Here is a 25,002-nt window from a genome sequence, read left to right as displayed (position 1 = left end):
ACATAGATTGATTTGTTCTCCATACAACATCCCAAGGCTGCTGAGGCCTATTATATGGAGAGAATTCTGCTTCTATGGAAGAGGCTCTGAACTGGAGGCCCTGCCTGGGCAGCTTCCTGGCCTTGGGGGGGAAGAGGTTGATCCTGGTCTCCCAAGCACAGCTCCATCCCAGAAAGAAGGGCTGGAGATGCATCTTGGCATCTACTGCAGAGACCACAGCTGGATCCTCCCCAGCCCTGCAGCCTGCACAGAGAGTGGGCCCTGCTCAGGAGCGACCCACCCAAGCTCCCCCGGGTTCTGGGCGCTGCGATGGGCGGGGCCAGCGGGCGCCCCAGTCCCCTTCACGGAGGAGGCTCTGTTCTGTTCAAGGAGGGTGGCCACTGCCTCCCTGTCTTAGGCGCTTTCCCCTCCCTCTCTGAGAGGCTCCTCCAGCTGGGTGTTGCCAAGGGACGCGCCCAAGCAGGGGGCTCAGTCGTCCTCGTCCTCGTCCTCGTCCTCCGCGTCCTTGTTGGGGGCGCATCTCTGGAAGCACTGCACGACGGTGACCAGGAAGAAGCTGGAGATGATGGCCGCGATGGAGACCGCCACGCCTGAGAAGATGATAATGAACAGGTCAGTGAGCGACAGGCTGAACTTGCACTCGCTGAAGCTGGCCTCCCACAGCTGCCGCAGCGGCACCCTGCAGTTCTCCAGGGACAGCGAGCACTGGATTTCATCCAGGCCTGTGGAGAGGCATGTGGCCTGAGGGTCAGCCTCAGCCCGGCCCAGCGGGAGTCACGCCCCACCGCAGACACAAGGAGACAGGAGCTGGCCGGAGCAGAACTGGGACTTCTCTAGATCTCAGAGTCACCATCTTAGGGAGAATCAGGACACGGGCTCTTCCCTGGGCTCCTAGAGGGTTAGGCGCCGTTTGGGTTTGGAGTTAGGGTGGCATGGGGGGCCCTACACTCCACTTAGGGCTGGGAACCTCTCTAGACCCAGTCACAGCCAGCCATGGAGGGGAGCAGGAGGTGGCAGCAGGTGCAGGGACTAAGAACAGGGCCCACCCAGTGGCAGGACCCTCCAGGCTGCAGGGCCATCGCCCCACTGGATGCCACTCTCCTCTCCATCATCCTCAGGGCAGACAGGAAGAAAGGCTTGCCACTGTGTAAAGCCTCACCACCCCGACACAGGAGAGGGAAGGAAGAGGAGGCAGCTGAAGGGGGCCTTCTGGTGGCATCTGGTACTTTTTTTTTTTTTTTTTGTACTGGGGACTGAACCCAAGATTGTCATCCACCACTGAGTTACAGGTTTCATAAGCTGCCCAGGCTGGCCTTGAACTTGGGATTCTCCTGCCTCAGCCTCCTCAGCGAATCACTGGGACAACAGGCATGTGCCAACACCCCCAGATGGAGTACTTGGTACTTGGAACTTGAGTGAAGCTTCCATGTGCTGAAGAGTCACCAGAAGATTGTGCTTGGATGCAGGCTCCCCAGGGATCCATCCAGAGGTCCCGGGGGCGGGGGGGGGGGGCTACTCTGTATTTTTTTTTTTTTTTTTTAGTACTGGGCATTGAAACTTGAGGTGCTTAGTCACTGAGGCACATCCCCAGCCCTTTTGTTTACATTTTACTGAGAGACAGGGCCTTGCTAAATTACTGAGGCTGGCTTTGAACTCCTGGTCCTCCTGCCTCAGACTTCTGAGCCGCTGGGATTTCAGAGAAGTACCACTGCGCCAGCCCACTCTGCATTTTCTAATAACTGGGGGATTCTGTTGTGGCCAGAGGCAACTTTGAGAAGCTTCACTATCCAAACATCCAAGGAAGGGGCCTGAGCCCACCCCTGATATGACCAGAGGAGGTCTCTTGCACTCTTCTTTCTGTATTGGGTTGACTGTAGGATTTTACTTGAGTGTTTGACTAATTTAAGAAGAAGCCTCAAATCCTCCAGTCTAGAAAAATGTTAACAACAGAGCCCATGCTGAGTAAGGGCTTGCTAATAATAACCACCACACCACCATCCCCACAAGGATCGCTCCATAGGACTCACCCAAGCTCTGTTCTGAGCATCTGACTTAGATGAACTCATTTAATCCTTACAACAACTCCATAGAAAGGCCTCGATATCGGCCCCACTTTTCAGATGGGGAATGGGCTCAGACAGGTGAAGTCACTACTCAAAGTTGGAAAGCTAGTAAATGGCGAGCCCAGATTTGAACCCAAGCAACCTGGCTCTGGAGCCAATATGCCTCCAAAAGGAAGAGAAAGGGAGAGAAACCAGGAAGAGAGAGCAGGGTGGGAACAAAAGACACCGAAACTTCCTCCCCATGGCTGCCATCAGATAGCCACCTGGTCATAGGAGACACAGTTTCCAGGGTAAATAGTTCATAACATTTTTAGAGAAACCTCTGATGACTCCCCCATTTTGGTGAGCTGTTTCTCTTGGGGTCCTCCTGTCTGCCATCAGTGAAGTAGGAGGCGGTCAGAGTGGCAGGCAGGTGAAGTCTGTCCCTACCCTCGACTTAGATGAGGAGGGCAAAAATGAAAAAGGGAAGGATGGCACTCATGGTTCTGCAGTGTCCCCATGGTCCTCAGAGACAAAAGGAAGATTGGGGTTTCAACCTTGGAGAGACGCAGCTTGAAAGGGCCTGTGGGTCTCACTGTATAAGGGGGAAGAGAGGACTGTTTTAAATGGGGGTTAAGAACTTGATATGGGATGCCCTTAAGGTGGGCCACCAAACAAGTAGTAAGAATGACCCGATAGAGTCCAGTCCATTTTGCAGAGAATTGAGAGGAGGCGGCGGGCTTTTGGGAGTGGTAAAAGAACCAGGTCACCAGGAGACAGAGTGGGAGAAAGAGAAGAGGCAGAATTGGCTTTGCCAGAACAACATACCTGTATTGCAAAAGAAGGATCCTAGTGTATGCAAGAAGGGGCCATAAAAGATGAGGAGCAAGGGGTAGTGGAGAATCAGAGGGTGGTGAGCTGAGCAGGGAGGTGGGCTGTCCATATAGAAGCTCAAAGGGGAGATGTTGAGTGGCTTCTTTGGGAGGGCCTGTGACAGAAGAAGAGCCAAGGAAGGATTTTAGTTCAGTCTAAATGTAATTCAAGGGACAGTAGACATTGAGAGGGGCTCCCTTTGCCAAAGTGAAGGCTCTGATGAGGGCAACAAGTTCAGCCTGCCAATACTGAGAGTGGAGGCTCTTACACAACCGAGGCTAGAGAGACTATTGCCTACCCTGCCTGATGAATTCCCTCCTGAAAGAAGAAGGAGCCATCTGTGAACCAAGACTCAGAGTGAACTTACGAAGGAGAAGGGATGGGAAGGTCAAGAATCTTGGTGCTGGGCCAAGATCTATTAACTTTTGTGTCTCAAGAGGAGAGTTGTCACTTCCATCTCTAGGGGGTAGACTTGTGAGGAGGAGGGGAGGAGAAGGGTAGAGTCACTTCCCCATGGGAGCCGGTGTGTGGATAAAGAAGAAGAGCCCTAGGTGAATGGAAGAAGGTGTGTGGTCATTGTCCTGGGCCCTCAGTCCAGGGTCAAAGGGGTGAGAAAAGCTGTTGGGGTCAAGTCTGCTCTGAAAAGAGAGGGACAGCATCAGCAAAGAGGGAGAGCAGGTGTTGTGATTGGGCAGAAAATGGAGGAGGTTTTGAGACAGATGTGAATTGGCTCGTGGTGTGAGGTGATAGAAAGACTGGAAATGTCCAACTCAGAAGCGGGTCATGGTAAGGCACTGGCCAACAGAATAGGGGATGGTCCTAAGGTAAGGGTGAGGGTCAGGGGAGCAGCAGGTGAGTCATAATGGAAGCATCTATTAGGGGAAAAGCACAGCATAGTCCCCAACTTTGTGAGGATGTCCCTTCCCATAAGGGGAACAGGACACTGTGGAATGAACAAAAAGGAATGAGTAAAAATTAGAGAGCCAGAAGCACAAACAAGGCTAGGTGTCTGTAAGGGTTGGTAGTCGGCCCCCAGAACACCTTGAGGACTGAATATGCAGCCCTGGTGTCTAGGAGGAAGGAAGGCCTACCTGACATATGCAGTGTTACCCTGAGTTTCCATGGAGTGATAGTAGTGGTTGGGTGATGGGGACCTGGATCTTTTCAATCCTCTGCAGCCAGTTCTAAGAGTTGGAAAGGGGAACACAAAGGGCCAGGTGGCTGGGGGGCCCCCATGTTCTTGGGAAATGTGAACAGCCCAGTGTCCCTCTTGATGACATTTAGGACAAAAATCCAGAAATTATGAGGCTTGGGACATGTACGAACCCAGTGACCCATCTGACCACATTTAAAACAGGGTCTGAGTGGTCCTGAGGGACCATTCCATGGGCCAGTGACACCAGGGACAAATGTTTTGAGCGAGCATCTGCTATCTCTGATTTCAGGCCTTCTCACCTCTCTCATTATACACCTTAAAGGTGACTTCCAGAACCTCAGCTTTGGGATTTAGAAGCCCCCTCTCAAAGCATCTGTCAGAAGGAGACAAAATTGCAATGTATGGAGGCCAGGGGAGAAATAAAGCATGTCCACATGCTTCTGCCCCTTTTGGTGCTTTATTCACTCAAATTACTCAATGCAATTTCACACTATAGGTTCTTTTATTTAACATTTATTTTTTAGATGTAGATGGACACAACACCATGCCTTTATTTTTATATGGTGCTGAGGATCGAACCCGTGTCCCGCCCATGCTAGGTGAGCGCTCTACCGCTGAGCCACAATCCCAGCCCTCTATATGTTCTTAATCAAGAAAATGACAATCCTTAATGCTAGGCACTGCAATAGACATAATCAATTCACAGAAAACAATTCTAGATTAACTAATTCACAGCAAACAATTCTAGATTAATTTTAAGCACTGCAAACACACTTAATCATGACAGGATAATAGCAGACCTTCCCTCTGCATGCTTATTTTTCTCAAGCCTGCTTGTGAGCCAATCCGCCCAAACACCCTTTACCTTGCAGGGGAAGCAAAGAATGCTTCTCCCTCCCTGTTCTCACGGGTACGTTTTGGGAGTCTCTGCTGTGTCTCTAACAACTCTCTTCCAATTTATTCTTTTCTTTTTTGTACTTATAAGGTTCTTGCTTAGCACCTGGATGACCATCTTAAATGACAGCTGCCATTTTAAGGAAAACATTTCACTTTCCTGCCCAAGGGAGTTACTGAGAAAGGCTCATCACTCCCTCATACCAACCAAATCCTTAACCACCTGCATTAGGGCCCACTGAGCTCTGATTCCTGAGCTTCCCCCATAAAAGTCCCAGAACTCAAGTCTGTTCTGCCTCTCTCTCCTATAGAGAGATGGCCTTCACTTGTCAAGTCTGAAAAATAAACTCATGTGTATCTCTGCCACGTCTCTGTCTTTCATTTATTGCTCATCTATCTTTCATTCCTTGCTTTCCCTTCACCCTCATCCCAGATATTTTTTTTTTTTTGAAAAGAATCTTTAAGGACATCAATTTTACATGCCAGTGCATACCAATTAAATGTAGAAAGTATCAATACAAATTAAAGAATGCATATCATTGTGTTCATATGGGCTCTGGTTCTCCTCTCAGATAGACAATTTTCTTCAAATTAAAACTCCCCCCCCCCAGTCACATCCATATTGGATTTACTTATTCATTTATTTGTTCACATACTTTTCTGGTTCTGGGGATGGAACTCAGGCCCTTCCACATGCTAGGCAAGTGCTCTACCACTGAGCTATGTCCTCAGGTCCTCAGTTAATTTTTATGAAGTTCACTCATTTCTGTAGAAAAGCATGGGTTCTGGGTTCCTAGATTGTACAGGTGAAATTGGCCAGTGTTCCAGAAGGGGATCTAGACTCTTTTGATGCAGATGCACAAAAGAATGTGCACCTTTCAGTAGCACTCCAGGGAGTGGAACCCAGTCCTCTTCTGACATGGCCAATTGTGACCTTACAGACATGGTCCTGTTTGTCATGACATCCTACAGTTGTGGGCTGTCTCACAGCACAGATGAACCTAGAGTCAAAAGATGAGGAGCTCAAAGAGCAGTCTGGGTGCTTTATTCCCAGGGCTGTGTGGGGACACATGCAGCTCACAGTACTTATACAATTCAAGGAGTCTGGACACACCAGAATATCTTCAAGTCCCTTTATGGTCATGAAAGCCCTTAAAACAACCAGTGATGACATATCTCATATTGCAGATTTCCTTGCCTTTTTTTGATCCTAGAATCCAGCAGCAAAGCAGAATGAATGCTGTTCAGAACTCCGCACCCCACCCACCACACATGCAATTTAGACATAGAACCAGAGGAAAGGAAGTGTCATAAAGGGGGTGAAGCACACAGATCACTGTGTGGGGGACAGATGGGCTGGCTGTGTAGAACCTGGACTCTGCTACCTGTTCCAAGAGTGAGCTGCAGTCTGCTTATAGATCCAACTGGGTTCTAGTTCACTGTGTATGGAGAAGCCTTCAGGCCCAACTTAGAACACGTACACAGGCACCTTTAGGATAACTCAAAAGAAGTTTGGGTGGACCTCCTTCTCCTCTTTGGATGGGAAGCTAAGGCTAAGGTCACTGCATAACCCCACCAGCCTGAGTCCTCAGCAGGAGTTGTCATTTAGGGAATCTTGTTCTAAAACCAGGCAGCACAGGCAGGGCCACCCATTTGCCCATAGCCACCTCATCCTTACTCATCCTCTCATCATCTGCTGATTGAAAACCTTGTGTCCCTGGGTAGAGAGAGCTGGGAAGTGTTAGGGGAAGATTTGCCAGTTATGAGCAGCCTTCTCCCCCACCAGAAGGTGGTAATTTATTCAGTTATTTTAGACACATTCAGAAGTGTTATCTACCTATATAATTCTACTATTTTGATGAAAGCTAATTTGGATGGTTTCATTGGCCATGACTACATTATTTCAGGAAAGACTTGGTAGCAGGATGACAGGCAAGGTTTTGTGAGGCCCAGAGACCCTATTTTATTCTCATTGCATCCAAAGACCAAGATGCCAAGTTTCTAGGTCTATGTGGAGACCCACAAGGATGGGTGTACCTTGAATGTCTGGGTGGCACTGAGGTCACCTAAGAAGGGTTTTTTGAAATTTTACTGTCCACTTAGAGTTCTCCAGGCCTCCTCTGTTCCCCTACATGGATTATGCCACAGTGTAGCCACAGATAATGACCTGATTTCAGTTTGATGCTTTGAGTTTCTGGGAATAAACCTCATTGATCAACAAGTACTTGGTGGTATTTCTCCATCAGCCCCTGGGGAATTCCAGTGTCAAAATCAGAAAACTGGGTAAAACCATCATGGAAGATGTCAGAGGACTAATCTTGAGATTCCATTCATTTCATACTATTTATTTATGGATTATCCATGAAACAAAATAGTTTCTTCATATGTGCATGAAGCCTAAATCGCATTCTAAAAATCCAGGCCCCTTGTAATGACTCTATACAGACACATATGGCTCTAAACAGAAGGTCCAATCTCCAGGGGCTTCCTTCCAATGTAGCCCCCAGCATCTGATTCCCTGCCCCATCCACACTTCAGGCAGTGTGTGAAGAGCTGGGCTCTGAGTTTCCTTCATGATCCCTCTACATCCTGGTTATACATCCAATTACTTAGAGGTCATATTTTTATACACACCCCAATAGGCAGCTGTTGGACAGAAACAGTGATTGAGGCCTTGGTTGTAGATGAACATATGGCTACATTGAGGACAGGGCACAGTATAGAAAATAAGGATATTTGGCTGCCTAAAGTCCTTCAATAGTGCTGTGAGCTCAGCACAGAGTTGGGAACATCTCTCTTGGTGGATGGCACCCTGGGCATCATAGCTCTCCAGAGGAGCAGGGTATAGCTCTCTGCTCAACTGGCTCAGCCCGGCAGTGTGACAGAGCAGGTCCCTGAGGACCGACATGGAGATGTGATTCCGGAAAAAACACAAGGTCCTGAGCTTAGAGCAGTGGCTCAGGGCAGGCAGGATGGCTTGGAGCTGGGAGTCCATGATCTCACAGGCTTCCAAGTCCAACCTGTTCAGGGTGGCTGCAACTGTCTCCAGAAGAATTTGGAGGGGCACCGGACTGAAATTGGTGAGTTTGATGTATCTCAGATCCAGGTGTCTTAGCTGGCTGGTGTTTGGGCATTGGGAGAGATAATTCCAGTCAGAATCTGAGAGCAGGCAGTTGGTTATTGAGAGGGCCTCCAGGGGGGTCTTCAGGTGCCTAAGGAGGAACCAGGAAGTTAGTTCTGAGGGAGAAAATGAATTGGCCCAAACCCAAGGTCACTGTGACCATCTGAACATGGTTGACATTTTGTAGAATCTGCTCATTCAGGTCACCCCATTTCAACCTGAAACTTTCACCACTACTTGTGTGACCAGGTGGGTCCTCCATCTCTATGAATGTCACCCTCAATGTCAAGCAGAAAGCCACATATCTAGCCTCAGGAAGTCAGGAAGAGTCATGTACCAAAGGCAAATCCAGGAAAGATGTGTCAAAGTACACTGGGGTTAACCCCTGCCAGGCTCACTCCCTGTCCCAACAGCAAGGTCTTACTCCCTGCTCTTCACTCACAACCCCTGAGTAATCACCTGGAGCTCAGACCTGCCTTTCCCAGGAAGGCATTAGAAGTGGGCTCCTCTGCTCCCAGAGGGAGGACACAGAGCTTCCTTGTTGAACAGGTACAGGTGTGGGGGCTTTCCTCCTTCAAAGTCCTCACCTTTACCCTGCTTTGTACCCCTGTTGCTGGACAGGGCTCCCAGGGAAGGAACCTCACTAGCTCCTGTCAGCATCAGCTGGCTTTCCAGCATGATGTCACTTCCCAGACCATAAACCCTGGTTTAGCCCGTTGCTCTAACACAGGTTAGGAGATGGAGCTTCAGGATACAACAGGAACAGATGATGGGTTATTTACCTTCCAGTGCCTTGTTCACCATTAGAGTGTCAGTGGCTGGCACACAGTAGGTCCCCTTTCATATTTACTGATACTGGTCTGCAGAGGATGCTCACCCCCCTTACTCACCTCAGCACATGCTCCAGGTGGCCCTTGAGGAAGAGGACAGCATCCACACAGAACTTCCACAGGTAGTCCATCCTGAGGAACTTCCAGGTGAGCTGGGATAGCAGCCACTCCTTCTCCTGTGAATAGGTGTGGGCAGGCATGTGGACCTGGGAGACAAGCAGCTTCCTCAGGTTCCTCATCTGGCCCAAGAAAGGAGCATATGCAGCCAAGGTCGAGGGCACTCAGGTGCAGTGCACTTCCAATTTCTGGACAGAGTCCAGCTGCAACAGTCTCAGGACGTTCCTGGTGTGGCTGGTGGGTTTTGCAAGGATCTTCAGCCTATTGCAACACAGGTGCAGCCTGTCCCTTCTCTGTGTGACCCATAGGAACAAGAGAGTCAGGAATTCATCCAGGGGCCCTTCTGTGAGGCACAAGTCTATGAATATCTTCAAGGGCATCTTAGCTGCCATTGCTGGACCAAGTTTCAATGTTCGATTCTTCTTAATGTCCTCTGGTGAGCAGGCATCGACCGTGGCTCCAGACCATGTCCTCCAGAAGTTCCGTGGAACCCTCCTCAAATCCAGGACCTGAAGTTTCCACCTCCTGAAGGGACCACAGCAGTGTCTCAGCCCTCAGGTCCCTTCCTTCACCTCTCAGCTGCTGCTCCCTGCTCCACCTCTTCCTTCTGTCTCACTTTACTCCATCCACTTCCCTCAAATCCAGCCTGGTGGCCCCACTTGTACAGACTGAGGCAGCGGTAGGTACAGCCTCATTCAGGGGTCAGCACAGCTACCACAAGCACCTCCATATCTGGAAGCCTTTCCCAGATGGGGCTCAGCAGGGCCACGGGTTCTCCACCCCTCCTTGCTGGCAGCACAGGAAGCCTGTGAAGCACACTTCACCACCCACTCTCCCTGCCTATACCCATCCCTTCCCTGGAATGGAGGGTGCTCCCTTCCAGGCCACCTGGGTCCCCCTCACCTCTGGCTATCCTGCTGGGCAAGCAGCATGTCCAGCCCATCTAGTGCCACTCGGAGCATCTCCAGTTGTGGCTTCCTCATCAGGGCCCCCAGGGGCAGGCAGGTGAAGGGCCATCTCTGCACCATTTTCTTCAGGACCAGAGTGTGTCCCCTGCTGAAGGCCTCCACAAAGAGTGGTAGGATGAGCTCTATGGGCAGGTCCTCCAGATCCAGGATGGCCCTGCACTTGTTGCTCAGCAGGCTGCACCCTGCCAGCTCCAGCAGCATGGGTGGGGACTGGATGCTCATCCTGGGGAGTCTGAAAGAAGAAGGATCCTGGAAAATGGTCCAGAGAAAAGGCCACTATCCCATCCATTGCCAGCCACTGGGAAGGGGGTAGTGGGGAGTCCAAAAACTCACCCCAACCTTAATTGGGGAAAGCCTTTGATTATTATTTTGTCCTTATACATTGTGAATTTGAGTGTCATGTGACTTAATGCAGTAGGCTCCTCAGTTTCAATAATATACAGTGGCTCAGAATGGAGTTGCCCTCACATGGGTGATGTTATTTTTAATTTAAAAAAATTAAATGGGCACTTATAAAGCATGTGCCCATATTATAAAACACTTGGAAATTGCAACATTGTCTCGTGGATATCTGTTACACATGTGAGATTCTGCCCCCTTAGGGGGGAATTCAAGAGAACAAACAGATCAGAAGAGAGTCTGTGAACTGTTGCATGAGATAGTTTGAAGCTTTTTGTTTATTTGTTCAAACAAATTATAAAATTACAAAACTACATAAACCTCAAAGTATAATTTTGGGGATGAGGCGATATTGGCGATTAAATTCAGGACACTCAACCAGTAAGTCACTGCCCCCAGCCATATTTTGTATTTTAGTTGGAGACTAGATCTCACTGATTTGTTTAGCACCTCTTGCTGCTGTGGTTGGCTTTGAACTCTAATTCTCTGGCCTCCTCAAACTCTGGAGGTGTAGGGATTACAGGTGTGTGCCACCACGCCCAGCAAAACAGTATAATTTTAAGGGCACGCAAAATAAATATTTATATTATCAGAAAATAGAATTCCAATCAATTAGAATGAAATAGGATTGCAATCCACTTCCTTGGTTAGGTAATTTTAAATTGGCTTTGCCTGGAGCTCAGTGGAAGAGCACTTTCCTAGGACATGTGAGGCACTGGGCTTGATCCTCAGCAGCAGGTAAAAATTATTAAATGTTGGGCTGGGGACATACCTCTGTTGATAGAGTGCTTGCCTCACATGCACAAGGCCCTGGTTCAATCACCATAAACCCAAATAAATAAATGGATAAATAAATTATATTCTCCACATAAACTTTAGAAAATCAACAATTTAGAAAAAGAAAAGGTGTGGGGCGTGCGTGCACAAGCCTGTAATCTCAGGGTCTCTGTGGTGAGCCGTACTAATAAACCGTGGCCGCCATTAGAAGATGGCGCTGGCTTCCACTGTGGCCTGTGATAAACAACTCCTTATATGGAGAGTTGGCGCGCAGTCCCTTACCACCCTATGAGAAAGGTCCACGTGGCGGCTTGGGATTGGGATGCGGGGAGCTTTATTAGGCTGTGCTTGAGTGTGTGCGGGGCGGGTGCTAGAAGATGATACATGAAACAAGGCCTGAATAAACTGCTGAAAGAAGAATCCTGTGTCGTGTTTTCCCTTGCCGGTGAGGGGTCGCGACAATTGGTGGCCCACACGGGGAACCGAATATTCCTCGAACCCAGGATCCAGAACTTTCAGCAGTCAGGGTGGTGCACCGGTAAGTTCCCAGGTAAGTGGGAATCTGCAAGCAAATAGCGGGACACTCCTCTGTAAGTAAAAAGAGAGCGGGGTTTCTGTACTTTCACTTTCTTTATAGCTTTAAAAACATTATGGGCGTTGCTTCTTCAAGCCCAATTTTGTTGGCCCTGGATGGGTTGCTACGTTCAAAAGGACTTAAGGTAAAGCAGAGAACTTTGCAAATGTTTTTGAGGGAAGCTGATACAGTGGCTCCTTGGTTTGCCTTTTCAGGGAGTCTTACGATTCCCAGCTGGGACAAATTAGGAAAGGATCTGGATTTCGCTCATGAGCAAGGTACCTTGCAGGGTGGCGTTATACCACTTTGGAAGTTAGTTAGAGGATGTATAACCGATATTAAATGCCAAGAAGCTGTGAGTGAGGGTCAGGCCGTTCTTGAACAACTACATGAGGAAAGATCTGAAGGGTCACATAGCGAAGTGGCAGAGAGTATTAAGAGTAAGAGTAGTGAAAAGACAAAAGAGCCTGAAAATAAAAATAGGAGAAGGCTCTATCCAGACTTGACCGCATTAAAAACACCTGAGGACACAAGCGGCTCAGAGGGTTCTGAGGACTTTGATATATTGTTACAACAACTACGTAAGATAAAAATGAAAAAGAAGAAAAAGGAGACACAAGGCACGCAAGCCTACTGTAAAAAGGGGGAGGGATCTAATATTGGTCAACAGAATTCTGAGGAGGAGGAGGTTGAAAGTTTAGAAGAAGATATGATGCCTGTTGCCCCACCCCCGTATGTGGGGGAGGGCCAAAGTTCCGGGAGATCTTTTCATACGCAAGTTTGGAGGACAGTCAATACAGATATGGGACTTGCGTACCCGGTGTTTCAGGACAATAACAGGGGAAGGTATCATGAGCCTTTAGACTTTAAGATAATTAAAACCTTGGATGAATCCGTCCGCACTTATGGCATAGATGCCGCTTTCACCCTTACTCAGGTGGAGGGGCTTACTAGATTTTGCATGACTCCCTCAGATTGGGCTAGTCTAGTCTGCGCTTGTGTTTCCCCAGGGAAATACTTGGATTGGAGAGAATTTATGTTAGAGGGTGCAGTAGAGCAAGCTGCCCAAAATCATGCAGCGGGACGCCCTGCCTGGGATAAGGATATGCTTTTGGGACAAGGCAGGTTTGCTAATCAACAAACAGGATACCCCCCTGAAGTATATGAACAGATTAATAACATTTGTATCCCTGCATGGAAATCACTCCCAAATAGAGGAGAAGTGTCTGGCAATCTGACTAAAATTATACAAGGCCCCACAGAACCTTTCTCAGACTTTGTTGCTAGGATGGTGGATTCCGCAGGAAAAATCTTTGGTGACCCCGATAGAGCAATGCCCTTGATTAAACAACTTGTTTTTGAACAATGTACTAAAGAATGTAAAGCAGCTATTACTCCTTATAAAAACAAAGGCATAGAGGCCTGGATGAAAGTCTGTAGAGAGATAGGTGGGCCATTAACTAATGCTGGTCTTGCTGCTGCTGTTCTTCAATTATCACGTAAATCCAGCCCTGTTGCAGGAAAGTGTTTTGGGTGCAGTCAAGGAGGACATTTTAAACGAGAATGTCCTAACAACAAGGGGACATCTAAAATTGGGTCCAACTCTGCTAGCCGTCAACCAGGCTTATGCCCTAGATGTAAAAAGGGAAAGCATTGGGCTAATGAGTGTAGGTCAGTCAGAAATATAGATGGTCAACTTTTACAAGATAGAAACATGTCAAAAAACGGCCGGAGGGGCCCCCGACCCCAGGGCCCGCAAATATATGGGGCAATGGAAAATGGGACAATGGAGAACGAGTCATGGCCGTCCCTGCGCCATCCCAAGAATCGCGGAGAGCCACTGCACGTGCCGCGGGACTGGACCTCTGTTCCACCACCAGACTCGTATTAACACCCAAAATGGGAGTCCAGCTGGTGGAGACTGAGTTTAAAGGACCTTTACCACCTGGCACTGTGGGTTTGTTAATTGGGCGTGCTTCCTCTGTCCTACAAGGCCTTCATGTTTTCCCTGGGATTATTAATCCGGACACGGTGGGAACAGTGAAGGTTATGGTGGAGGCTCCAAAAGGCATTGTGTCCATCTCCCCAGGAGACCGGATTGCTCAATTGCTAATTTTACCCAGTTTACATACCCGCTTTCCTGCTGATTCCTTTTTAAGGACAGGTGATGGGATTGGAACCACCGGAGGGAATTGTGTTTACTTGTCCTTAGATATGAATGACCGTCCTATTTTAAAGTTAACTATAGAAGGTAAATCAATTTTAGGATTACTGGATACTGGAGCAGATCGTAGTATAATTGCATTCAAGGACTGGTCAAAGGGGTGGTCGGTGCAACTCTCAGATCAATCACTAAGAGGTTTAGGATACGCTCAAGCTCCACAAGTCAGCTGTAGGCATTTATCATGGAAAGATTCTGAAGGTCATTCTGGCACTTTTCAACCATATGTGCTTGATCTCCCAATCTCCCTATGGGGACGTGATCTTATGAAGGACATGGGGTTTCAACTTAGTAATAATTACTCAGCAGTTGCTCAAAAGATAATGCAGGACATGGGATATAGACCAGGTCTTGGATTAGGAAAAAATTTGCAAGGACGTAAACATCCCTTAGAACCTCAGCAAAAACTTAATAGACATGGGCTGGGTTTTTCTTAGGGGCCACTGATGATCAGGTGCCCATTACCTGGAAATCAGGGGAGCCGGTATGGGTGCCTCAGTGGCCGTTCCCCTCTGAAAAATTGACTGTGGCTCATGCTTTAGTACAAGAACAATTAAAGTTAGGACATATAAAACCCTCCACTTCTCCATGGAATACACCTATATTTATTATTAAAAAAAAGTCTGGAAAGTGGCGATTATTACATGATCTAGGGGCCATTAATGCTCACATGCAGCTCATGGGACCCATTCAGAGAGGTTTGCCTTTACTTTCAACAATTCCTAAAAATTGGCCAGTAATAGGTATAGACATTAAAGATTGTTTCTTTTCCATTCCATTGCATCCTCAGGACACTGAACGTTTTGCTTTTACTCTGCCTTCATGTAATCATGAGGAGCCTGATCAGAGGTTTGAATGGGTAGTTTTGCCTCAAGGCATGGCTAACAGTCCTACAATGTGCCAAATGTTTGTGGGAGCGGCCATCGCCCCACTCAGACAAAAGTATCCATTGATAAAATGTATACATTATATGGATGATATATTGCTGGCAGCCAAAACTAAATGTATGTTGGAGGCAGCTTACACTGATTTGGTACATTTACTACAGTCAAAGGGCTTGATCATTTCACCTGATAAAGTACAGACAGGAGATTCTATTGATTATCTTGGTGCTACTGTCTCTTGTAAAACTATTACTCCCCAAAAAGTAACTATCAGGACTGATAATTTATATACATTAAATGATTTTCAGAAATTATTGGGTGACATAAATTGGATTAGGGGTTATTTACATATTCCCAATGTTGAATTGAAACCCCTGTATGAAATTCTTAAAGGTGATTCAGATCTTACTTCTCCTCGACATCTTACAGAGGAAGCCATGTCGGCGTTGCTTAAAGTGGAAGAGGCTATACAACATGCTAGCCTTTGCAGGCTTCAAGAGGATAAACCTCTTCAATTATGTGTGCTCGCCACTGTACGGCAACCTACTGGAGTTTTGTGGCAAGATGGTCCTTTGTTGTGGATACATCCACGTATATCCCCTAGAAAATCCCTTGAGTATTATCCTGATGCAGTTGCTTCTTTAGCTATGTTAGGGATACAACAAAGTATACAATTTTTTGGTTTTTCTCCTACGTCTGTAATTGTTCCTTATACGTGTCAACAAATTCAAGTTTTGTGTGCTAACCTGGATAATTGGGCTATATTACGATGCTCTTTTCCAGGAGAGATAGATAATCACTATCCCTCGCATCCTCTTATTACATTTGTTAAAGAACATCCTATCATTTTCCCTAAAATCACTTCTTCTACGCCTATCCCAGGAGCTGCAAATATCTTTACAGATGGCTCTAAAACTGGTATTGGAGCCTATGTGGTAAATGATCAACCTCCTATCCAACATCAGTTTGCTCCTGGTAATCCACAATGGGTGGAGTTGCAAATTGTCATAAAAGTATTTGAACAATGTCCGTTTCCTTTTAATTTAATCTCAGATTCTGTTTATGTAGTTCAAGCTTTAAAGGTGTTGGAAGCAGTGGGTCCCATACACACATCAGGAGTAATGTCTTCCCTTTTTCTGCATCTTCAAACATTGATTTGGAATCGCTCTGCCTGTTTTTACCCTTTGCATATTCAAGCCCACACAGGTTTACCAGGTGCTCTTTCTGCTGGCAATGCCCAGGCTGATCTTGCTACTCATCCTTCTTGGATGTTCTCTGTTTCCTCCTTAGATCAAGCCAGAAACTTTCATAGTAGATTTCATATTAATGCACGAGCACTTCAGAAATGCTTTACTATCTCCCGTGCTGATGCTCGACAGATTGTATTGGATTGTCCTAATTGTGTCATTTTACATCATCCTCCTTCTGTGGGCGTAAATCCTCATGGTTTGCGGCCTTTAACAATATGGCAAATGGATGTCACTCATGTTCCCGACTTTGGCAAACTTAAATATGTCCATGTGTCTATAGATACTTGCTCTGGCATTATCCATGCTTCTGCTTTGTCTGGTGAAAAAGCTGGAAATGTTATCACACATTGCTTGGAAGCCTGGGCAGCCTGGGGATTACCACAGACCATTAAGACGGACAATGGTCCAGTGTATACTGGACGACAATTTTCTTCCTTTTGCAACCAGATGGGTATCCAATTGTCCATGGTTTGCCCTACAATCCACAAGGTCAGGGTATTGTAGAGCACGCTCATAAGACTCTAAAAGAGATGCTAATAAAACAAAAAGGGGGAATTGGCTTAGGCCACACCCTGAAAGAGCGCCTCTCCCTGGCTCTATTCACTATTAATTTTTTGAATCTGGACATCCAAGGGCGCTCTGCTGCGACTAGGCACTGTTCGCCCTCTGCCCCAAACTTTGGGCACGTTAAGTGGAAAGATGTACTTTCTGGACAATGGTATGGGCCAGATCCCATGCTGGCATGGGCACGAGGTTCCATCTGTGTTTTCCCACAGGACCGGACGGAGCCGGTGTGGGTTCCGGAACGTCTGACAAGAAGAGTCCCGACATCAATCAACCAACAACAGGAGGCGCTGCAACAATCTCATGATGAGGACCATCATTCTGCTGAGTGCCCTGATTCTAATGCTGAGGGCGATGGTACAGGGGACATCAATGCAGTGGTGGGCGGTGGCTCGGACATGGCCGATGCCGATGCCGGTACATAGCAATTCTAGTGTCCTCCCTACTCTTTTTTCTACCTCATGTGAGATGTCTGCTCCTTGTGTTTCCCCTAGAGGGGACCAAGACCGGTACTTCAATCTCTCTTGCATTAATCTCACAGGAGTTTTTTGCTTCAGTTTTTCCAAAGGTGATTGCATCCACTTAAAACCTAAGAACTTGACTAACTGGGAGGACCCACTGCAGTACAGTCGGGTCTCGTCGGGAGTTTTGCATGCAGCACTTTCACAGATTGTCTCAGGGACGTTGCAGGGCTCAGGAACCCCGACAAAAAAATCTGAGTTTAATATAACCACTTTGGCCATTACTTCCCAGGTGCTAATCCCGCTGTCTTCTTCTAATATGACCTCTAATGCCACTCGTTTTAAGGCTTCTCCTTATTGCACCCCTGAGTATGGCTTCCCTCCTATATTTACACCTTGTCAAGATCACTCTTGGGAGCAACATCAGGTCGCCAAAGGTTTTTCCCTTTCCCCCTCTCTCAAAAGGTACTTGTATAATTCTTCCAACAATAATTCCTCTATAGGAGCGGGTTGGTCCTGGTTTCAATGGTTGATTTCCAATGAAAAGGGGGCCACAGCCGACATCTCCGCTTTGGCTCAATTACGAGGAGTCCAAAGTTGGCTGTTTAATGTTTCTGGCAGTACCCAAGACTTGGAGTGGGGTAGGAGACTCAAAAACATTTCACACAATGCACAATTAGGTAATGCAACGTTACCCTCTGCAGCAGTCTGTCTCCAATCTCTGTTCCTGTTTCTTTTGGCTAATAATACATCACAGGGGATGCTTAATTGTTGTAATATTACCTGTTATTTGTCTGAGTGTTGGAATGGATCCTGGACTATGGCAGTGGTTATGAAAGTTCCAACTTTTGTCCCGATCCCGGTTACTGCGGATCCAGAGTCATTTCCTATTGTTGAACTGATTAGAGCCCATAGAGATTTTGGTACTACAGCAGCTATAGTGACAGCTGTGGCAGTGTCTGCTACTGCATCAGTTACAGCTGGAGTAGACATGGCCAGCCAGGTTCAAACTGCTGCCACTATTAATCAGGTTATTCAACAAACATCCACCATACTTGAATCTCAGAATGTGTTGATTAACTCTATTTTATCTGGGATTTTGGCTGCTAATCAAAGGATAGATCTGCTTCAAGCTCAAGTTGAGGAATTGTCTGACCTACTACATTTGGGTTGTATTGATCAACGTGCACATTTATGTATAACCTCTGTCAGATTTAATGATTCCAGAAATGCCTCCCGCATCATTGGGGAATATCTATCCGGAACCTGGTCCATGGAAGCAGAAAACTTGATCCAGTCTCAACTAACTCAAATTGCTATTTTGAATAGCACCCGTGTTGAACCAGTGACTTTGGGCCAATTCACCAGTTGGCTATCCTCTGCCTTTTCCTTTTTTAAGGAATGGGTGGGAGTGGGCATTTTTGGTGCAATGTGTTGCTTCAGTGTTGTGCTTTGTTTGTGGCTTCTCTGTCGCCTTAAAACTCGCCATGCGCAAGAAAAGGCTATGATCGTACAAGCTCTTGCGGCCTTAGAAAATGGCATTTCTCCACAAATCTGGCTTGCACATCTTAAACAGTGATTTCTGGGCATGGCCATTGCACCCCAAGTTAGTTTCGCATTGCACTGGGATTGGCATGCCCTCTTCCTTATGCTCTCCCAGTACTGGATAGCCCTTGCACTCTGCAGGTCTTGTTACCATTGCACGCAGATGGGTTTCAGGACTGGTGTTTCTTCTCTGCTATAAAATCTATACCTTCCTCTGGGGCTTAGGGATAGTGTTGCCAACTTAATTTTTGTCATTACTACCAGGCTACCTGTGTTACCCTACTTCTCGCCGTCGTCACGATGCAGGATGCGAGGCAAAGCACTGCACTTGAGTGATCCCTCAATGGACCTCAAGGAAAGCATGTCCTATTGCATGCGGGTTTGACGTCCACGCCCCGCCCTACGAAAAAAGGCGTCAGCTGATATGGGGTCAGGTCTGGGGAAGGCGCCTCCTTAGGACTGAACCATACAATGCAGCCACTTCTGCACAGTGGGATAGGACCTCTACTTTCGCCTGCATTGTTTTATAAAACAGAAGGGGGAACTGTGGTGAGCCGTACTAATAAACCGTGGCCGCCATTAGAAGATGGCGCCGGATTCCACTGTGGCCTGTGATAAACAACTCCTTATATGGAGAGTTGGCGCGCAGTCCCTTACCACCCTATGAGAAAGGTCCACGTGGCGGCTTGGGATTGGGATGCGGGGAGCTTTATTAGGCTGTGCTTGAGTGTGTGCGGGGCGGGCGCTAGAAGATGATACATGAAACAAGGCCTGAATAAACTGCTGAAAGAAGAATGAAACACTGTGTCGTGTTTTCCCTTGCCGGCGAGGGGTCGTGACAGGTCTCCAGAGACTGAGACGGGGATCATGCGATCACAGTCAGCCTCAGCAAGAGCAGGCGCTAAGCAATTCAGTGAGACCCTGTCTCTAAATACATCAGACAACATGGCTGGAGATGTGGCTCAGTGTTTGAGTGCCCCTGGGTTCAATAGCACATACCAAAGAAAGAAAGAAAATTGAAAGTGAAATAAGTCAAAGTGGAAATCCTAGGGTTCAGGATCAAGGTAAAACTACACTGAGAGGCAAAAATCGACGTTGTAAATTGGTTCATGAGAAAACACAGGAAAAAAATTGCTTCCATTGAATCCATACAGGTGAGGTGGGAACACGGTGGTGCTCAGGGCAGTGAGGGACTTACTTGAACTGTCCAGGTGTGCAGGGTTCTCAGAGCCTCAGTAGGCCAGGCTGTTTCTCCTTGGGCTCCAGGACTCTTGTGTTTCTCTTCTGGCTCCACAGAAGATTTTATGGACCTCTCTGACCACACCCCCACCTCCATCTGATTGACTGGCATCTAATCAGAAAGCAGTATCTGATCAGGTTTTCCATCTCCACCCACTTAATCCTGATTGGATTTTCTTCCTCCAGATTGATTGATTGAATCCGATGGTCAGGAAAGTGCGCAGAATCTGGGAAATTGTGACAGTCAGGGGTGCGTCCTTCCATGCACTCCACATCATGGACTCAATTTTGTCCATATGTGACCCTCCTGTTCCTCCGGTGAGTCAGAAAAGCACTGAATCCCTAAGAAAAAAAACAACACCTGAAATATCTTTCAAAGGGGTCTTTGGCCATATCCAAATTATTTGAATTATTTTTCCCCAAAAATTCCATAGTAAAAACAGCTTTCTAAAGACAGTAGTGTCATCCACGAAGACCACAGAATGGAAACCATGTTGACAACAGTCACACAAGTGTGGAGTTACCTTGCAGCAAATCTGGGCACACTCAGAGAGGAAGAGCAGACAAGGAGGGTGGAATCAGTCTTCTAGACTTAGGGCAAGTCTTCTCCTGTTTGTCTGTCTGTACTGGGGATTGAACCCATTGGTTCTCAACCACTGAACCACATCCCCTACCCTTTTTATTTTTTGCTTTTATTTGGAGATAGTGTCTCACTAAATTGCTTAGGTCCTCACTAAGTTGCTGAGCCTGGCCTCAAATTTGCCATCCTCCTGCCTCATTCTTCTGGGTTGCTGTGATTATAGGCATGGGCCAACATGCCCCATCAGAATTGGAAAAGTCTGAAATCCACCAAGGGTGGAAACTGTGGGCAACTTGGGAATGGGAGAGAAAGACACAGGGTTGGACAGCAGGTGTTTCTGACATCAGGGAGGCCACCAACTGGAGACTCTTCCTGCAGAATCAGGGACCCGAGGGCACATCTCTCAGGCAACCTTTGCTCCAGGCAGTTTCCACGGCTCTTTAGGCTGTGAGAATTTCACAGGCAAAGGAAAATTTGAAGAGCCTGAGTAAAAAGTAATTTATGAATTGAGGAACGAGAAATGAAAAGAGAGGGAGTGCTTGGATGATGAGCCATGTGAGGGGAGGACTTACAGGGAAGATGTAGAACGAATGTATTGATTGGCTTCAGTTACATAATTGCATTTCTGGTTTGTTCTGTCTTTGTGTTGGTCAGCTTTTTCACGCTGTCACTACAACACCCAAGCCCTACAACTACAGAGGAGGAAAATTTATTTGGGGACTCATGGTTTCAGAGGTCTCAGTGCACACACAAGAGATTCCATTTCTTGGGCCCTCACCTTCAAGGTGAGGCTGACCATTATGGTGGGAGATTGTGGCAGAGGGAAGATGCTAACATTATTAGAGAACAGAGAGGGAGAGAGATGGCCCCTTGCCAGATACAATATATACACACCATATTCACACCCCCAATGATCAGCTTCCTCCAGCCACACCCCAGCTACTCCCTGTTATCACTTAGTTAATCCCATTATAAATTAACTTACTGACAAGGTTAAGGCTATAAACCAATCATGTCTCCTCCAAAACCATTGTCTCACAGGTGAGCTGTTGGGAGACACAGCATCTAAACCATGATGGTCTTCTTGGGTATTTTGTTGGAAAATATCCCTGCTCACATCACAGTTGGACACTTACAGTTGGCTGAGATGATCTTTGGTTTCTGTTTCACATAATGACTTACCACAAATGAGCCACATTTAATCTCCTATATGTGCAGTGAAGTAGGGCTAAGGCTATTTCAGAGACCTCATTGCTTTTTAGGCTCCACAAAAATGGAAATATAGTCTCTCAATTGAATTTCAAATTTCTCTGCCATTTGTCTGTGTGTAGCCAGCTGGAGAGTGTGACTTCTTGCCACAGCCCTGCCTTCTCTTACCACCCTTGACTTGGTGCGGGAGGCAGGTAGATGTTTCTGTCAACCTGAGTCACAACAGACAGTGGCTCTCCAAAGAACAAGTGTAGTCAGACATAATAGGGCAGGAATGCAGGACACCTAAAGAAAGATGAGTCAGAGCCCCATCCAGGAGGCAAAGGGAGACAGGATGTCAAAGGCAGCTTTGAATCAATTATCACTGACTTCACTGATTCAGTACCGAGGATGGCCTCAGTTCAAGGACAACAGGCGGCTACTGGCCAGGTGTCCTCCTAGAGTTTGGGGGGTGTAGGTTGGGGTGGATTTTATGCACAGCTGAGGTAGGGGCTGACTGGTTTGTGATAGTTCCTGACATCAGGCAGGGCTGCCTAGGGACCCTCCCTTTGCAGCACCCTGCTTCCCCTTCATCAGTATTTGACACAGTTCCTGCCTGTTGATTTGAGCACCATTATGTTTCCCCCTTGGGATGAAGATTTTTTTCTCTGGATGCATCACATAATGGTTAGGGTTTGATTCTCTCTCGGTGCCAGGATGGACTTTTCCTGGTTGGTTCAGTCTCCCATTGGAGGGAATTAATAGATGACTAGGAATCAATGTTGAAACTTATTGAGCCACATTTGAACAAGGTGGGTTTGGAGGGAGTGGCTCTCAATGTTCCTCCACCAGGAAGTCACTGTTAAATTCAATTTTGCCTGTTCATTAGGCCTTGGGTAACACATCTCCAAGCTCCAGCCTTTACTATTCTATGAAGAGTTAGACTTTTGCAGAAATTTTATGAGTACAGGTGTTCATTTAAAAAAAAAATAGGCCCTGAATTTACTTATTTTTTGGCATTTGGGATTGAACCCAGGAGAGCTTTACCACTGAGCAACATTCTCAGCTTTTTTCATTAATTACTTAGTTAATTAAATTATTCATTTATTCAGTTTGGGTACAAGGTGTGAACCCAGGGGAACTATACCACTGAGCTACATTCCCAGCCCATTTAAAAAAAATGTTTTGAGACAGGTTCTCACTAAATTACTGAGACAGGCCTTGAATTTGAGATCCTTCTGCCTTAGCCTGCTAAGTAGATGGTGTTATGGGGAGTCCCTCCAGAAAGCACTCTAAGTCTGAATTTCAAATCAAAAGAGAGCTTTACTTACCTGACTAGGGACTGTCACCCACCAAAGAGCCTCCAGCTCTGTGAGAGGACAGCAGCTTCCTGGTCCATCCAAAAACTATATAAGCACAAAATCCACAACTCAGTGACTTGCTTATAGTCATGTAAGCTAGCCAATCATAGAAATTAGAACATTAATAAGCGGGGCCTCTGGGCACTAGGCAGGACCAGAATTTTCCAGTCAGCAAGCCAGCACATTAGCTTTGCAGTTCAGTTGAGCACGTTCCTGGGTTCAAGCCGGTGCTAGACAGTCACATCCTGAATTTGCGTGGGGGTCAGTGGGGCGAGAATGTACATCAAAGTCATGTAGTCCCACAATAGCATTCAAACCCAGGATGTAGCTCTCCATGACCACCACTGCATCCTGAATAGGGTACAATTTGTGGGGTACAAAGTACAGAATGGCATTTAAAAAAAAAAAAAACAGCTTTCATTTCAGTTTCTCAGAAACAGCTCTTGTAACAGTTTTTCATAGGAGGCACCAAAATGGAGTCTCAGGTGCTGCCTATGACAGTTCTTGCTTTATAGTTGTCTTATCTCACTTTTCAAAATTTTATATCGATCATCTATATATTTTTTACTAATCCATAACCAATAACTGACACAGTTATTGATTGTATTTATCAGTTCACAGGACAGCAGATAGGATTACAAGTGTTCACCACCACACTCTGTTACAGTTTTGAAATTACAGTTTTGAAAAGGCAGAGCATTTGCCTAGCATGCATGAGGCCCTGGGTTTGATCCCTAGCAACAATAAATAAAGAAATGAATACATAAATACATAGATAGAAAGATGAGAGACCTGTGTTCAAGTAAACTTGTTAGAGGTTTTTTCTTCTTAATCAATTATGTTCAGGGAAAAAATCCAAATGATAGCTCTTGATGATAAAAATTTAGATTTTTAACATGGTTAAAAATCTGTTGGAAATTTACTATAAACAGCTATTAACAAGGTGATTTGATTTGCATACATTTTAATATAGTGTCCAGAATTATGTTTGAAAACATATGAGATTTTTTATGAATTTTTCCCATTTTAAAACAAATATTAATAAAATATCCAAATAAATATAACTTGAAAAATTTATGTCATGTTGGACAGGACTTTCCATCATATCAAATTAGGCTAATTGTCTTCATGTCTCTCTTCTAGAAATCCCTTGTGCAACTATGGAATTTTCTAGAACATCCCAATGTTAGCTCAAGGTCAAGTGACAATGTAGACTTTGATCATAGAGAAGTTAGTAAATTATCTCAAAAGATTTAAAGCACTTCATGAAACTTTGAGTCCAGATCATTATAAAAGATAAGTCATTTAACCAGAGTCATGAAGGATATTTAAAGTGAACAAGGAAATTTATGTCCTATGCAATAATACTTCAACTTTTAACAGAGATGACACAGTTTTCCTTTTCCCATGTAATCAGAGAACTTGATAAAACCAACTTGAAGCCTAAAAACTTACTCTCCCCTCCTCCAGTACTGAGCATTGAACCAGGGGCACTCTAGCACTAAGTTACCTGCCCAGTTCTCTTTGTTTTCTTTTCAAACAGGCTTACCAAATGGCCTAGTCTGGCCTAAATCTTGCTATCCTCCTGCCTCAGGCTCCTGAGAATCTGGAATTACAGGCATGGCCCACATCACCTGACTTAAAATGTACTTCTTAAAGAGCAGCTGTTTGAGAGATGTTCAACTGGAACATTCCACGTGGAAGCCATTGCTGTTTTTAATTGTCTTTCAAATCATTTGGCCACCAATTTCAAAATGTGCTTGAGAAGGAACCATAATAGACTCCTCTGCAGTGCAGAAGAAAGGATCTCCTGGAGTTTCTTGGAATTTGCAGGTCCCATTCTGTGTTTTATTAATCTCTTGAGAGCCAATGATAAAAATCCTATGATCTTGTTTGGAGAGTAAGGAGTTTAGAAGCATTTTGTGTGTGTGTGTGTGTGTGTGTGTGTGTGTGTAATG

The 25,002-nt window shown here is 46.2% G+C and overlaps 1 protein-coding gene across 1 annotated transcript; it reads right to left on the bottom strand.

The window, feature by feature from the left end:
* Nucleotides 1-468: 468 nt before the first annotated feature.
* Nucleotides 469-10,223, bottom strand: LOC124080451 (PRAME family member 12-like). The gene is made up of 5 exons (XM_046426361.1): nucleotides 9,937-10,223; nucleotides 9,213-9,558; nucleotides 8,977-9,122; nucleotides 7,777-8,177; nucleotides 469-722 (listed from the first exon to the last, which is right to left on the bottom strand). Exons 1-5 carry the CDS (start codon nucleotides 10,221-10,223, stop codon nucleotides 469-471), a joined length of 1,434 nt encoding a protein of 477 aa, XP_046282317.1.
* Nucleotides 10,224-25,002: the final 14,779 nt, after the last annotated feature.

The sequence above is a fragment of the Marmota monax genome, unplaced genomic scaffold, assembly GCF_021218885.2.
Source record: "Marmota monax isolate L192 unplaced genomic scaffold, Marmota_monax_Labrador192_F-V1.1 WCK01_AAM20220418_F8-fsc00387, whole genome shotgun sequence".
In the NCBI taxonomy this organism is placed as follows: Eukaryota; Metazoa; Chordata; class Mammalia; order Rodentia; family Sciuridae; genus Marmota; species Marmota monax.
The sequence above is the reverse complement of the archived record's forward strand: the minus strand, read 5'-3'. Positions and strand labels throughout refer to the sequence as shown.

What these genes read in the sequence shown, in the direction of transcription:
- LOC124080451 (XM_046426361.1), bottom strand. Translation starts at nt 10,223, where the DNA reads ATGAGCATCCAGTCCCCACCCATGCTGCTGGAGCTGGCAGGGTGCAGC. An exon ending in GCCCAGCAGGATAGCCAGAG is followed by an intron (nt 9,559 to 9,936) that starts GTGAGGGGGACC and finishes TGGTCCCTTCAG; the next exon opens with GAGGTGGAAACTTCAGGTCC. An exon ending in ACTCTGTCCAGAAATTGGAA is followed by an intron (nt 9,123 to 9,212) that starts GTGCACTGCACC and finishes CTTGTCTCCCAG; the next exon opens with GTCCACATGCCTGCCCACAC.